We start from the raw sequence: 17,744 nt of genomic DNA on the forward strand, positions 1-17,744 counted from the left end.
TGAAAGGCATTGCCTCCCAATGCTAAATGGCGCATTGCTGGAAATGCATAGATATCTCATATCTTAAATTCCATAAAATACTAAACACCATATTGTTACTGCATGCATCTGTCCCACTACTAATATTTAAGGTTTCCTTAACAGCCTTATAAGACCACTAGTTGAAAGTCTTCCTTCATGCTTAAAAGACACTAACCATTCTCTCCAGTTGTTTGACAGCTTTAGGTTTCACAGTCCAGACTGCTTTATCTTTACCATGGACATCACCTCTCTGTACACAGTCATTCTACATGATAAAGGTCTCATTGTCCTCAGACGGGAATTCAACAGATGCCTAGTCCAAGATCTTCACAGGAACACCCTCATTAGACTGACAGAACTGGTTCTTATCGTCAGTGCTTTCTCTTTTGATAACTTTTTTCACCAGGTCAGTGGAGTTGCACAGGATACTAGAATGGGACCTACATATGCCAACATCTTTGTTGGCTGGGTGACTGCTCAAAAAAGTTAAAGGAACACTTTGAAAACACATCAGATCTCAATAAGAAGAAAAATCATGCTGGATATCTATACTGATATGGACTGGGTAATGGATGCCACATCATATGATGGAAATGAAAATTATCAACCTACAGAAGGCTAAATTCAAAGACACCTTGAAATCAGAGTGAAAAAATGGTGCGGCAGGCTAGTCCATTTTGGTGAAATTTCATTGCAGCAACTCAAAATTGTACTCGTTAGTTTCTAAGGCCCCCATGTGCTTGTATGTATGCCTAATAATGTCGGGGGGTGGGGGTGGGGGTGGGGGGGTGTTAATGATCCTAATGAGATGACAGATGGTGATCTGGGGGATCTCCTCCCAGATGTGGACCAGGGCATCACTGAGTTCCTGGACAGTCTGATGAGCAACCTGGTAGCGTCGGATGGGTCGAAACATAATGTCCCAGAGGTGTTCTATTGGATTTAGGTCAGGCGAGGGTTTGGGCCAGTCAATGGTATCAATTCCTTCATCCTCCAGGAACTGCCTGCATACTCTCGCCACATGAGGCCGAGATTGTCGTGCACCAGGAGGAACCCAGGACCCACTGCACCAGCATAGGGTCTGACAATGGATCCAAGGATTTCAGCCCAATACCTAATGGCAGTCAAGGTGCTGTTGTCTATCCTGTAGAGGTCTGTGCATCTCTCCATGCATATGCCTCCCCAGACCATCACTGACCCACCTCCAAACTGGTCAAACTCCAAACTGGTCATGCTGAACAACGTTACAGGCAGCAGAACCAGAACCTGAACGGCTTCCCCAGACCCTTTCACGTCTGTCACATGTGCTCAGGGTGAAACTGCTCTCATCTGTGAAAAGCACAGGGCGCCAGTGGTGGACCTGCCAATTCTGGTGTTGTAAGGCAAATGCCAATCGAGCTCCACGGTGGCTGGGCAGTGAGCACAGGACCCACTAGAGGACGTCGGGCCCTCAGGCCACCCTCATGAAGATGTTTGGTCAGAGACATTCACACCAGTGGCCTGTTGGAGGTAATTTTGTAGGGCTCTGGCAGTGCTCATCCTGTTCCTCCTTGCCCAAAAGAGCAGACACCAGTCCTGCTGATGGGTTAAGGACCTTCTATGGCCCTGTCCAGCTCTCCTAGAGTAACTGCCTGTCTCCTGGAATCTCCTCCATGCCCTTGAGACTGTGCTGGGAGACACAGCAAACCTTCTAGGAATGGCACGTATTGATGTGCCATCCTGGAGAAGTTGGACTACCTGTGCAACCTCTGTAGGGTGCAGGGATCGCCTCATGCTACCAGTAGTGACACTGACTGTAGCCAAATGCAAAACTAGTGAAAAAACAGAAAAGATGAGGAGGGAAAAATTTCAGTGGCCTCCACCTGTTAACCCATTCCTGTTTTGGGGGTCGTCTCATTGTTGCCCCTCTAGTTGTTAATTTCGTTAACACCAAAGCAGCTGAAACTGATTAACAACCCCCTCTGCTACTTAACTGCCAGATCAATAGCCCAGAAGTTTCACTGACTTGATGCTATACTCTCATTAAAAAGTGTTCCTTTAATTTTATTGAGCAGCATATATATATATAAGATATATCTTTTGTACAGGCTTCATACCGGACCTGTACAAAAGATATATCTACAGATGCTTGGTGATGCCTCTTGCCTTTTATTAACTTCATATCGAAATATATGCACATATATTATTAATAGATTGTGAATATGTGTAACACAAAAAAGCATATACAGTATGTATAAAAATAAATATATTTAACAACTCTTATTTTTCTGCGGTGGGCTGGCGCCCTGCCCGGGATTGGTTCCTGCCTTGCTGGCTGGCATTGGCTCCAGCAGACCCCCGTGACCCTGTGTTAGGATGTAGTGGGTTGGATAATGACTGACTGACTGACTGACTGACTGACTGACTGACTCTTATTTTTCCATAAGGTTCAATAAATCATTATACAAGAATACTTCCACAATTATTACACCTTAACTAATATGAAAAACTGCCCAGCCTGGGATATATTTCAGTCATTGTACAAAGAATACATTACATTTGGCCTTTGTAATTTGTGGGTTTAGAATCCACAGATCCATCTATTTGCTGGTTTGTCATCAATAATTAAATGGAAATCATTTTGCAAGTTTTGCGACCTACTGCATAGGCTAGAGAATATAAAGAAAATTAAAAAGGTCCAGTAAGTCACAACATATATGCAATATTAATAATTTTTATCATTTACTGCCATAAATATACACACACATTTATTATAATAAGGAAAGATTTGTAAAAAGTTACAGTTCACCAAAGAACGCACTTTGTTTGGGGGACACCATGCATCTTTGTCTCGGCAGCCAGCCTCACAAATGCCATTTTCTTGCAGAGTGATCATTCTGTCTGATGTTTCTACCAAATTTTTTGCATCTTATTCAGTGCTTAGAACTTAGAATATAATCATGGCTCCAAAATGTAGTGCTTCTGAAAGTGATGTACTATTGGATATGTTTTGTTCGGTGAAGTCAGCTGCTCTTGTTGCTTGCCAGTAAGGTTTATCAAGAGAAAAAGAAGAGGAAATCTGAGAAGCCGTAGCAGCAGCTGTTCCAGCTGGGAAAGTGGATATTAATGTTTTTTTTTCAATTTACAGTTAGGGATAGGTATAGAATACAAATTAAAGTTTTATATCTTATCTCATACAGTATTGAGTAATATCGTAATCATGCTGCACATGTTTTGCCTCCCTGTGTATGTGTATTAGCCAAAATTGTTCAATGTATTTGAAGATTTTTATATAATCCCTGTGAATCACTAGGGTCGACTGCATATTTGTCGCTGTTCTCTGTTGGAGCTCATGCGGTGCAAATAAAGGTGCAGCCTACTCACAGTGTTCAGCGGTCGAAAAGAGCGCACTTCCTGCTGCTGAAAAGAAAGTGTGTGATTGGCCCACTAACCCATTAATATTGGCAGGAAAAATCATAAATTAAATTCTTCACACAAAACTGAATAATAGCTGCACTGAATGTAAAACTGTTAACTAGGTGGGATAAGAAGTAAGTTTAGCGTGTTTAACTAGCAGGGTTTATGTATCGTGGCCCAGCTTGCATGTTTGTGTTTACGTGATGTTACCACAAGCCATGTCTTCCTTGGCTGCCAAGTTCACTGCCATTAATCATTCATCCTGCTAATTCCCTGGCTTTTACAAACTCACTAAATTCTAACACAAGGTCACAGAAGGCCAAACCCTGTCATGCAAGCATTTGGGTACAAGACATTAAATCGGAACAAATGGAGAGTCCACTTGCACATACAGACCGAGAGTCTGCGATCAGCCCACATTTTTGTCTTTGGTATTTGGGAGGAATTGAGAATATCATAAAAGGCAATTGAGATGACAAGAGATTTAGTGTTAGGATACCCTCACGTCAAAAACACCTGAGGAAATGGTGGCTTCTTTCTTTACTCTACACCTTCACGTCCAACCCTTGCCTCACCTCTGAAGTGACCACCTTTAAATAAAAATTATAAATAGAATATACAAAAAGAAAGTGAAAGAGTTGGTTTAATTTCTGATCATATGAAACTTATGTTTTAAAAAAGAACAACATTGGATTGCCTTTCTGGGCTTTGCTCGAACTATGACCAAGAATTCTGTTGCACCAGGCTTTTAAACTCGTCATCAGAGTCAGATCAGTGCTCTTCATCGGAATTATATTCCTTGGATCTGAGGGCAGAAGAGGAAAACAGGTAAGTCGGTAATCCCTCAGATGAGTCGCCAAACGAGATGCCTGTGTGACAACATACACACTTATTGGCCATGTCAACATTCACAGCAGCACTGAACATATAATAAAAAAGCATCTTGAACAAGGTGTCAGGCCATCAAAGTATACACCGACACGTATGGACAAACCGACTTAAACACACATGTGCAGTTAGGGGGCAGCCAAAGGGACCAAATGAGTATGAAAGAACAAGAGAGAGGAGACTGGAACAGAGTGCTAATGCCATTTCTCTTCTCTCAACATGACAGAAGATTAACAAAATATTCTCACCTCAATCCCACACATTAGCACCACTTCTGGCTCCCTGTGATGACAGCACTTCCGGTTCCCTGCTTCTCGAAGATGTCACTTCCAGGCCCCATTCTGATGACATCACTTCCAGTTCACCCTGATAACCTCACTTCCTCACATCTTATGGAAGACGTCATAACCGCCAACTGACATCACTTCCTACCAGATCATTTCCGCTTCCTTTCAGTATCTCATTTCCTGCCATCCTTCCATAAAAGAACCCGGAAGAAAATGCTTGTTTTCAAATGTCTGTATATGCAATTTTGACCGTTGAATCAGTCGTTCAAGATTACTCAGTCCACCGACATTATACGAGGAATTCCCCCAACTCTTTATTTTTGTGTTTTCTCGGTTTATTTCTTCATACACCAGATTGACAATTCTTTGGTGAAGGCAGATGTTAGGCTAACAAGATCTACAAAAGAGCTTGTACATACTGTGTAACTAATCAATCTCCAGCATTTTCTGTGTCTTACTGTATATTCCTTTTCCTAGTATTTGATATTTTTTCATGTAATTGTAATGCATAGTATCAGATGAATTTACCATTGTAAAAGTCATTTATGTTGCTCTTTACACCGACGCCACAATCCTTTATTTTGCTACTTGCATAGTTTCATTAGCAACCACCCCAAGTATTTCTGTGCTGCCTTTTGCTTAATTGGAACAATCGTCATGCACTCTACAGATCGCTATGGGAAATGTTGGCATTATCTAAATCTAGAAAATTTCCAACTTTGTTTAAGAGCAACAGCATAGAGATTTTTTGAAATTTAGAAAAAAAAAAATTAATGTTATCCATCTTAACAAAAGGACAACTGTCTGTGTGTGTGTCTGTGTATCTATGTGTCTGTCCAGTTGATATACCTCTGTTATAGGCAATTTGGTTTGGGATTCATAAAAGCAGAGGCAACGATTGTGATGTGCCATCTGTAAGAGTGAAAAATCCAATGGATTTTATTGCTATGTATTCATTATAAAATACATTCCAATAGATGGTGCTTTGCAAACCTTAACATTGAATACATCCAGCAGAGAGTAACGGCCAAAACGGACAAAACTCAGCTTATCGACCCAAATTAAAGAACAAGTGTCTGTGTGTGTGTATCGGTGTGTCCATTGGGTTGTTGTTAAGGTTAGGAAGGAAAATTTAAGAATAGGCAAAACATGTGGAAGAAGCGTCAAAAAAATCATAAAATAATAATAAAATTGCCAAATAAGTGTCTAAACATTGTCTGACAAACGTTGTCCGACATTATATGCTGGCAACAGCAGCATGGTAACAACTTTCTTACACCTACTCAGGCCATGTGAACAACGTTTATTGCTGTAAAATTAATGACTGATAACTACACGTTGTGGGCAATGTAGGAGTCAAAATACAATAAACTGATACACACATCAGAAAACCAAAGGCCTGACTCAACCAGGCTAGAGTCGCTAAACCAGGCCAAAGTGGTAGCAACTACCACCACAGTTTCCCAGCCAAAAACACTTTAACTGTAAGCGTGGTTAGTTAAACGAGCAAAGCCGAGCAGAATGGTCGAGAACAGGTAGCTCTAGCTGAAGAGAAACAGGCTGCCACAGTGGAAAGGGATTTGGGCGCGTATTATTATACCAGGCCAAATGGATCAAATAGAAAACATGAGATCTACTTAAATTTCAATCAGTCCTAGCGAATTTTAAAATAAGTCAGACATGTTTATGTTTAACCGCTGTTGTTTTAATTCATTTTAGGTACTTTAATATAATGGGCTTTTGGCATCAAATGGCTCACGGTACTGGGTTAAGGTGGGCATTCAAGTGTTAATTGTCATTCAGGTATCTTAACTACTTTCGATTTGAGGTATTGATTCTATTAACGATTGGTCTGTTTTTTTTCCCCTCCATATAGCAGCGTTTAGTTTTGCTTTAACAAAATATGATAAATAAAAAAAAATGAGTGTCAAGCATGGATACCAGTGAGGTTATACAAATATTAAAGAATCTTTAGCTTTGATATAAAAACCAACATAGTCTGGGTAATCTTCACATATGAAAAGCACCATCTTTGTTCGTCTCTTCTTTATGTAAAGCTTTGTTTTTCAAGCTACAGACTTGAAACTCCGCACATGTGTGCGTCTCAAAGTAATGCTGGTGTTTGACAAATAACTTTCGGCTTTGCTCTAGACAGCTCAGGATCAGGGAAAGTGGCAAGAAATTCTACAGTGGATCTACCAAAAGAGAAAGAGTGCCATAGAGGTTGGGGCTCCATGCTGCCCCTGGTGTGGTAATATTGCCTGTGGAGTTATTTAATGTAATTTGGAGTTGCAAGTGTTAACTCTTGCCATTCCCCTACCATCAAAACCTGCTGGGCACTGCTTCTCTGTCATATGTGTAGAGTACAAGGTCAAAGAGGTTATGCTGAAGCTTTAAACACACTGGTTAGACCTCATCTGCAGCACTCCGGACAGTTTTGGACTCCAAGCTACAAAAAACGTATTTGTCATTTTTATTTAAATTTGTGCTACACACTTCAGGAATAAAATGACTTAACAGGTTACATCAAAGAATTTCTCTATTTTGTTAGAACGACCGGTCAAATTACTGTTGAAAGAAGGATGTATTGTAATGTAATTGTGTAATTTATGTATGAGTGATGGGCTATGCAACAGGACAAGATTAGTTGTGTTCAAAATTGGTCGAACAATTCTGACATGTAAAATTTTAACAGGCGACAAGAAAGGTAATGTAGTACGTCTTCTGCAGGAAAACATTAGTTACCAAAGGAGATCTTGATATGCCATTCATATGAAAACGTTTACAGTTCTCCGTTAGAATAGCTTTTGCTATGACAATTAAGAAATCACAGGGACAAACATTTGAAAAAGTCGGTTTATTTATTAGAGAGAAAGAAACGATATTCACTCACGGGCAGTTAGACGTTGTCACGCTGCAACTCCAAACACAGAATCAAAATTCAATACGACATTGACGAAAAGTTAATTCAAAAGATTGTTTTAACTGAAATTTTACAGTAAAATTGTAAGTTTAAAAAGTATTTGCGTGTTAATTTCAAAGCCAAACAGAACAAAAATGTATAACACAACGAACACCTCTAACGCAACATGAAACATAATTTATTACATTTTAATATAGTTAATTACTCGCTGTAAATGTAAAATAGTTAGGTCTATTATGCATATATAACAATTCCCATGAAAATAAAAATGTTTAAATTGTACATCCGTTTCCCCATATGCGAGCGGCAGAGCTACAAAGTGGCTAGCACATAACACCTGCACGGGGGTTGGCAAGCGAGGCGAGCAGTGGGCAGAACCTCCTAGATACATCAAAGAATTAATCTATTTTGTTAGAACGATCGATCTATCTTATGTATTCTCATGTGCTGTTTTGCATAGTTCAGGGGCTCAGGGGGCCAGAGACCACCAAGGCACCATCTAGGGCACAGAAGAACCCAATTCTGAATGGAGTGCCAGTTCATCATCAGGTGTGCCTACCTAAACACCCCCACTAACTCATACAAAAGCAATTCAGAGTCAATAGTTAACCTACTCCTTTAAACCCCAATTTCCTTTAAAGTGTTTTTTGAATCTTAATAAAAAAATTGATCACAACACTTTTTTTTTTTTTAATGTATACAATTGTTTTTTTGTGGATTAAACAGGAAATTTTAATTGACAGGCACCCGTATGTCCAGATTGCATGGTCGGCATTGGCAGTTACTAAAGTTACCTTAGGTTTGGGTGTACCACCAAAGTCAGTAATGCAGATTGACAGTTACAAAGCAGAAAGCTTTGAAAAATTACAGTATAGATATTTGAAAATATCTTAACTCAAATCAATTTTACTTTAAATTAGCATTTGATTAATATAATATTTAATTAAAGTGACCTTATGTCTTGCCTGTAATTCATGGCATGGTTTTCAAAGCATTTAATTTGTTCATAAATAGTTGTATTTTTGTTTTGCTGGTCTGTCTGGTTTACTGTAGTTTGGCTTCTGAGCTCTGTTGATGTCAGTTCCTCTGCTGGAGTGTAGAATGTTACACACCATTTCTTCAGTTTATGTGCTTTATTGACAATGTGTCACTACCCTGTATTTAATTTAAATTCTTTTCACATCAACACTTTATTAAAATAGTTCTTGAAAATAATTTTATTATTTAGTGCTCATCCATGCAAATGCAAATGCCTGCTTAAGATTTAGTTTGGACTGTACATCTGGGCAAATAAACTACTTTCCTATAGACTCAATGGTCATTAACTGAAAAGAAAGTTTCTGTAATAGACATTTAACTTGATGCAGTTTATGATAATCAGTTCTTGACTGTTCATGTATGTTTTATGCATAAACAAAACCCTATTAATGATAAAAGTAAGAAATCAGGCTTTACTATAAGAAAAGTGAAACACCTAAATGTACTTACAAAATGCTGATTTACAAAACAGTGCTGGAAAAGATTTCAAAAGATTTCAGCCCTAGAACTAAAGTACCAAAAATAACACACCAAGATAATGCTGTCATTTTATTTTCCATGTTTATTTATTTACAAAATACACTCAAGACTATACAAATTGAAAACTGATTAACCAATTCAATTTTTCTTTTTACATATAAACATGACTCCACATTACATAGCAATGCTGTCAAGCCAACTCTCTGTATACTGTACATTTCTTACAGCTTCTACAATCAAAGCTCTCCATTAATTATACTTCTCAGTAGCACTGTATCATGGGGCTGGAGTGATGTGGTCAAATATTATCCACACAATAATAACAAAACCACTACCACAGGTAAACTTTGGCTTCAATCCACTATAATTTAAGAAAATGCGCAGCAAAGAACAATGTCAATTTAAGTTTGCTAAAGTGACCAGTTGATTAATATTATGAGTAAATTGTACTTTTCTACTGAATCAATGTTAAAAAAAAAAAATATTTAAAACAATCTTTAAAACACACACAAAAAACTTCTTTAATTTCTTCCATACGCTTTTGTACTACATCACACCATAGTGTTCTCATGGTACAGGATTTAGTTGTTTTTGTGGTTTTAGTTTTTAAACATACTTTTAACAAAAAATTACAGAAGTTGTACAGATGTAATGGAACATTTAAATCTGGCAGTGTAGAAATGATTTACCACACATATTTTAAAAGATCTTTGTAAAAAAGGAAAAAAAGGGATGCTGGAAAATCAGGGCAAGCTCCTAAATCCATCTCCGTCCAGACGCAAAAAACGTTCAATAGAACAGAGTCTTGGACATTAAGTGATTTAGATACGCTGTCTGAAGGTGTGCATCTTCATTTGTGCCTCTCTCTTCTGCTTGCTTCACTGAATGTGAATGGAAAATGCATTAAACACACATTTTTTTTCTCACCAGTAAAAATTAATGTGTCATCTTCTCTTTTTCTTATATAAAACACATCTTACATTGCAAGAAAGAAACAGATGATGTTTGACTGTTCTATGCTAGGTATGGACTTTAGCTGAATACATTTCACGTACGTCACTAAAACGTCCTTAACGTCCCTGTGTGTCCCCAACAGAGGCATTCTGTTCACTGACTGTGCTGAGGTATTGCCAGCTCAGAGCTGCAAGAAGCATGGCGGCAGAGAGGTAGACAGGGGAGAGGTGCAACGTCCGCGACGCCAGAGGTGCTTGGGACTGAATTACTGTGCGTATCTCGTCCACAATTTGCAGAGTTTTATTGTGTGAAGGGTCTGTCTGAGGAATCTTTTGGGCAATCTGTAGACAGAGAAAAGAACATGAATTGAATAATCTAAACTACTGAAAAATAAACCCAATAAACAATTCACATGGAGCAATCTAGATGAATGTAAGAGTCACTGTATATTCTAAAAAACTTAATCATTTGAGTGAAATATGAAAGAAAATTACATAAACATCCAAAAGAATCAATTTAATTTTCTTCAACTAAAATTGAAGACATCAAAGAACGTACAGGATAGTTTCCCCATTTTGTAGTTAATCTTCACTTGTAATTAAATGACAATTAACAAATAACGTAAAAATTAATTTTATACTTTTTTCATATATTTATGTTAAGTTTGTAAGGCGGAATTTAAAATTCATTTAGCATTTTAACCATTTTTATGTATCTACAGCTCAAAAAACACACTAATTAAATGGAACGAACTGCCTATCGCCATTCAAAATTTGGACTCCCTCAATATGTTTAAAAGTGTTGAAGACTCTTAGCGGGTATTAGCGGATAGGTTTTATAAACTAAGAATTGTAACTCGCTTCTATTTTTGTTCTGAGCTCTTTACTTCTGGTGATCAATTTTGTAGCCTTGTCCTGTAACTCTCGTTTCCAAACAATCCCCCATACTGATGTTTACTCAATTATGGTGATCTCTTTTACAAGTCACTTTGGATAAAAGCATCTGGCAAGTAAATGAAATTAAATTAAATGTAATTAAAAAGCAGAATGTTTTTAACTGTATAGTTAATACTAACTATAACTTATGGTTAACTGAATAAAGCTATCTGATATAAATCTGCTCTTTCACAAACTAAATTTAAAAAAATCACCAAGCTAACCATTTGCAATATGCAGCCTTACATAATGATTTTTTGCCACGTTTAGGTTTCTGGGATGTATAATAGAAAGTTACAAGAGATCCAGGCAGTGGATAAATAACAACAACAGCCACAGTGATCTAAATAGATTTTTAAAGCATCAAATAACACATTTACTGCCAAAGAAATGATATATCCTCCATAAACATGCCATAAAATATCACTGAACTGTAAAATATTAACAAAGAACAGTGGTATTGCCTGATCACTTTATTCTAAAGGTGAACAACATAGGCTTTCTCCCTTTTAGAGCCTGAAGATGACTTTGACTCAACAGCCAATTTATTAGGCTTGCCTACTTGTTAATGTCCAAAGTTTGATCCTCCAAACAGGCAGTCATGTGACCACATCTACATATACAAACAGTGCATAGCATGGAGACACAGTTAAGAGGTTGAGGTGATGTTTGACTGAAGATCAGAATGGTCAATATTAGGGCTGGGCATTAGTACTAATGTCCCAATTTGATTCAAAGGATAGCATATCATATCATCACAGCCTACCTGATTTATCTTACCATGTGTAAATTCTAATTTTATTTAATGATATTTTCTTTCCTCAAACTGAAAAATACTTCTTAAAATTAATAATAAAAGTGGAAATTCAAATATTATTATATCTGTACTGTTGAATTACTGATTTCCAAAATAATTCAGGATATTTCCAACTAAACAGACTCTTTAAAGCGGTTTTTGTAATAATATGCTTTAAAATCTGATTTGTTACAAAATCACTCTGTTAGCATGTGCTATTGCAAGATTTATACTTGCGTCATTAGCTGGTTAAAAAATTGATAAAAAATAACAGTCAAATCAAATTGATTCAAATGTCACAAACTCTTGGGGCTTTTATCCATGATGCAAGGAGTATTGTAAAAGCCGTTTTTTGAATCTCTTACATAAGTGATTATACTCTGTTATTATCTAGCACGTGTACAAATCCAAAATGACAAAGTTAAGATTGACTTGTACTCAATTATTTTAAGTGAAAGACTTCATTACATTTTTCAGCGTAACATTCAAATATGTGATACAGTATATGTGCTTTCACTATGTTTGTCACTAGCGATGAGCGCTTCACCTCAAGTTCGGAGAATTCATGGAAGTGTTTGTGCAAATATTGCTGAACTCAGTACAATGCATTGAAGTCAATGGAGAAGGACTAACTGAACTAGATTTGACAAATGGTGCAATCATCTTTAAAAGTGTCCCTTAGGGCTAGGGAAATGGGAAATATCTGCCAATTATACTGGACTGATTATTGTGGCCAAAAAGGTGAAATGAGTTGTGCGGCAGCAGTGCCAACCACAGACACCACTGTGAGATCAAAATAGAAAGAACACAGTGCAATCATATATTTCGTCAAAACAAAGCAGAAATGCTGAAATTGTAGTTAAGTCTTTTAAAGTGGCATGTCCTGATTGAAGCTGGGGGCTCATTCTGTTTTTTTGAAGTTGTGCTGAAGGCTCTCCAAACTGTCTGTGCTAACGCTTTGCCCTTTTTACTCTATCAAAAAGACAAACTTCCTGTAAATAGTAATAAATCTTTCGTTATTATTATTATTTCATAGACTCTCCTGTATTTGGTGGTTTTGGTAGGGTTTTTCAGGCTCCTTCAAGGTTTGTTTTCACTCTCACTGCACAAACACTTGGCAAATTTTATGAATGCATAGGGTGTGCACCTCCTCCTCTTATATTGGACGTGGAACTTGAAGATCGACCTGCACATTTGGCTAAAAGCACAGATAACTCATCCCGCAGAATCTGTAATGGAAATAATCAGCATTATATACCTGGGGGGCAGTCCAATCAATGTTGGCTGTTACGTTGCACTGCCCTCTCAAAGCATTATAGGGCGCTGGTTTTAAATAAAAAAAAAAAAATCTTCTAAACCGGCTGGAATATCAGTAAATAATTCAACTAACAAGGGTGAACGCGAATACAGAAAATTCACTGCGTATAATACTTTCACTGATCAACACTATTCATCACATAAGGGCATATATACTCCTGAGCATGTTTTCCTTTAAAAACCAAACAACTGACACAAATTTAGCTTTTGTAGATCCATATTTAGTATGGTGTTTTGCCCACATTGCTGTAACTGTGTGTCTCTGTGATTCTTTATTGTTAACACCGTATATGTTGTTTTACTAGAGAGACTTGCATTGAAGCATTAAAACACTGAATAAACTTTTGTTTGGCATTAATAAATGGAGCAGCTAATTTCTTCGCCTGTGGGCACAAGTCAAACAGCCTCTTCATTTACTTGTTTTAACTGTTCTCAACTCTACCTATAGCACAGTCTCCTCCCACACGCCACAATCCTATATGTGTGATACTGGATGAGTGTGATGGTCAGAAAATGAATGATTTCGTGAACAGACATCTGTAGACATCCAATCAGAGAATGAATGCAAAGCCTCCTTTCCTTTATCGGTACGTACTGTGTAGGACATGGTATTAAAAAGCAATTAATCCTGTCATCTGCAAGTCAAACAATTACATCTCACATCTCCACAACGATATGAAAGTGGCAATAATGAAAGCCTACGTATGTGTGTGCAATTTTTTTAAATGATGATTCCGGCAATCATGCAATGAAATTCTTGGACACAAAGCTTTTCCAGACATGACTTTTACTGTTTTTCGTTTCAAGATGTGTTAATGCAGTTCAGTCGCACTGCGATTCATTTTCATGAGTAGTTTTTCCTCACGCTTTTATCACATATTATTGTGGTTTCCAAAGTTTTTAGGCACTCATCAGTGCGATACGGACTTTCACTCTGTACTACCGATATCCTAAATGTTACATTTTGGTATTGACTTAGTACTGAAATATTGGATCTTGCGACATCCCTAATTCCATGGCACTCTATTTAAGAAATAAACACAGCAGAAAGCAGATTCTCCAAATGACAATTTATCCAAACCACATAAAATAAATGGTTATAGGGCAATATGTAGTGGCATACTACAGATGAATACATACCTCCTCTGTGTACTGAGAAATAATAGTGCAAACAGCTGACAAATTGGTAGCTTCCATCATAACAGTAACTGCTTGACCTTTTCTTATTTTAACTACGCCCTCGAATACCTGAGGATTGTTATAGCAGGCAGATAAAGTGGCAATGGCCATTACCTGTTTGGAAAAAAAGACACCGTCAGTTATAGATAGATAGATAGATAGATACTTTATTAATCCCAATGGGAAATTCACATAAGCGAGAGTAAAATATATTGCTATCTTTGTTTTATCACTTTTCATTAAACATTTATCTACAAATAGCTAATCAATTGTTCCTTCTCAAAACAGAGATATAAATAGATATATATTCTTACATAATATTAAGGTACAGTGTACTACTCCATTAACATTTCTAAGTCAATTAATGAGAAGTTCAATTTTTTTCAGCTTACTATTGGGAAGTTCTTCAGAACAGACTATCATCCAATTACAGGTGAGCTAAAAGTTAAGATTTGAGCAAAACACAATTTTAACAGGGTTCACCCAGAGCAGTCTCAAGAAGTGGATGGCCTAAGCTGAGAGGGTTCCTAAATGTAGTAGTGGTGGCAGGGAGCCATAATGAGGTGATGAAATACTGTAGCTACCGAACAGGCCTGTGCAAACAAACACATAAAACCAAACATAACTAACCTTCACAAACTAGCAGCCAAAGCTAGCACAGAGAATACCATTCAAGTTCCCATACTACTGCTTAATTTAGAAAAAGAAAACTTACCAACTGTATGAATGTTACATAAAGTTAACTATTGTAGTCTTTCCTGCTACAGAATGGGCAATAAAATTATAGTATTTCATTTTCAAGGCAGTGTCCTTCTCAACTGTGACAGGATAGCAAGACTGCAAATTCTCTGTTTAGACATAGTTCTTAGAAAATTATTACATCAAGTTTCAATAATGCTCCTGAGGCTGCTATAATTAGAGTCCTTACTAAGATTCTGCATCTCATTTTAGTGTTTGGAAAAAGTTCCTTGAAGAGATCTTAAAAAACTAAAGATCAGCAGGAGTTATTGCACTCTTTATCCCAATACACACAAATTTGCTGCGTGTAGATCTGAAGTCAGAACTGCTATGCCTTCAGTTCTGAAAGCATCTGCAAATCATACTAACTTTAGTTTTCAATTTGATTTAAAAAATCAGTTTTGTGTTAAGCTTTACTAAAATAATTAAACATGCATGTATTAATATTTTTATGCATATCCAATGTGGCATTGAGAATGGGGGCTGGCCAGCACAGAGTTCCCCAAAGCGCAGGGCTATGGATAGCCTTCTTTACCTTCCAAAATCCACTCCCCACCCTCTTTCAGAAGGCCTTGGGCTTACCACTACCAGTCATATAATCAACTATTAATAACTTAATGAGAGGTGATCAAATTGTCTCAGATTACTTTCAAGAAATACCTGTGGTATGGCACAAAAGTTGAAAACGCTTTTATTTCGAAGTCGGGAAAGATATTTCAGTACATGTGGAACATGTCTAAGTGCATCAGTAACAAGCAGATTGAGGCAGGAGAGAGCTGACTGGAGGTGCTGAGGCTGAGAAAAATCAGAATGTCGTTCCACAAACTGACCCCATGCCTATTAAGCACAAAGAAAGAAACAAACAAATGTTATTTAAAAAAAAAATACAAAAAATGGATCTCTTGAAATACTTTAAAAAAACATTTTCCTACTTATCAGTGACAGTTATCTCTATGCCTAACACCCCATCAATTCCCCATTATAAATAATATACATGTTCATCTTACACAGTGAAGATGTTTAACCTTGATTAACATCCCCTGACATTAACAGAAAAACTAAAAGATCTTTATTATCTAATAGTGCTGGATTTAAAAAATTTAAAGTCTTAAAAAGGGTATATGTAATAAGTATACAAGTTTAATATGTCACTGTGCAGTGTACAAAAAATATTTTTATAAATCCACTCACATGTACAGCTAACACAAGACCAGATTTAGCACACAGGGGGCTTATCATTTAGAACTGCTAGACAAGCTTTTTAAGACAAGACAAGTTAAGGACAAACTGTGAAATGGGCATTGTACGATTTCTGTGTGTCAGACTCAGCATGACATTGGATCTTCTTTTCCTTGTTTGGAATGGCATGATTTACCTAAGTGGGGGCCTGCACATGGAGAAAGAGTATAAAGCCTTGGAACATTGCCCGGCACAACTTTGAAGCTGACAGACAGATGGGAGATACTGTCACTCGATCCGGAAAATCCTTCCAAGACAATGACGAAAATGGCAGACTCCACACAAGGCCTTGTCATGGCTTCCTTGTCTGTTATGCCGCATAAACCGTCATTAAAGAAAGCCAAGTTATTTCTCCTATGTGATTTCTTACCGCCGTATCACTAAGGGAGGGGTATCGCCTTTTTATATCTATACAGTTAGAGGTTATGTAACATGCCACAATTACAAAAGAACTTATTCCAACCAGGGAGTTAGCGCCCCCTGCGGGATTCAGTATATTATAAGTAAATATTTATTTCAGCCCCAGAAAGCTGGAACCCATTTTGCTAGCATCAAGTCATTGCATAACCATGAAGGGATTATTTCTGTTTTAAACTTTGGTAAAGTGGGATAAGGAGAGTGTTGGTCTTGGGGAATGGTATAATTATTAATTTGAAACCATGGTATAAGTACTGGGTAACAAGCATATTGATTGCAAAGTGACTTCCTGTCAGATTTAAAAGTGTAGGAAGGTAAAAGATGTTCCCCATCCTTTAGCAGATATTATTGGTACCAGATGTTTTTTTGGATTCCGGAATGGTATAACATTGGACTAGAATGATATGGGCCTATATAATCATACTACTTGATTACAAAGTCTTTGAGAAGCACACCTTGTAATAGGGCTGGGCGATACAGCAGAAAGAAAAAAAAAAAAAAACTTGATATTTTATATTTATGGAATTCTGTGCAGAGTGCATAGCGTAAATTCAATGCACATCCGTGTGGCTCTGTGCCATTTGTCATTTTTGCCATTCAGCACATGCCAGCACGACTGTACATCTTTTGTCATTTTCATCATGTGGCCCTCGTGCTGAGCGCAGGCTCATTAAGTAAACATCAGCCTTTACTGGACATATAACAGGGAGCGTGCCTTGTGCAATCCATGCTGAAGCAGAGACAAAAATACTCAAGAGCTATTGTTTCGGGACAGGCTTTAACTTTGTTCCGTGCATTCTCGCACCGGTTTCATTGTGCCATTTCTGTTTTAAGTGCTGAAATAAACTGGATGTGCTGCCACTTTTACTGCTCTCGACTTTTTGAAAACACTGCATTTTTACTTAAGTTTGTTCAGCTTTCAATCTTTCATATCTGAACCACTTCCAGACAATGTTACAGCCTTTCATTGGAATGAGCCTGTTCGAAAGAGAAGTGCTACTGAAGACACCATCAATTAGGTCCTTACTTTTTCCTTAAGTGACTCTGTGAGAGCTTTACATATCGCTGTCCTGCAGGCATTATTCAGCTCTTGCACAGCAGACAAATTCACCGTCCTGCCTACAGCCTAACATGTG

The 17,744-nt window shown here is 37.5% G+C and overlaps 1 protein-coding gene across 2 annotated transcripts in view; it reads right to left on the reverse strand.

Annotated features, from left to right (window-relative positions):
- Positions 1-9,097: 9,097 nt before the first annotated feature.
- The window catches only part of fdft1 (farnesyl-diphosphate farnesyltransferase 1), a 29,762-nt gene continuing 21,115 nt past the window's right edge, over positions 9,098-17,744 (reverse strand). For both annotated transcript variants that reach the window (XM_028797197.2, XM_028797196.2), the window contains 3 exons: positions 15,613-15,789; positions 14,176-14,328; positions 9,098-10,328 (listed from right to left, as the gene is read on the reverse strand). In XM_028797197.2, coding sequence (XP_028653030.1) covers positions 10,104-10,328; positions 14,176-14,328; positions 15,613-15,789 — 555 coding nt within the window. In that variant the 3' untranslated portion in view covers positions 9,098-10,103. The remainder of the gene's footprint in view (positions 10,329-14,175; positions 14,329-15,612; positions 15,790-17,744) is intronic.

This window comes from Erpetoichthys calabaricus, chromosome 3, assembly GCF_900747795.2.
Source record: "Erpetoichthys calabaricus chromosome 3, fErpCal1.3, whole genome shotgun sequence".
In the NCBI taxonomy this organism is placed as follows: Eukaryota; Metazoa; Chordata; class Cladistia; order Polypteriformes; family Polypteridae; genus Erpetoichthys; species Erpetoichthys calabaricus.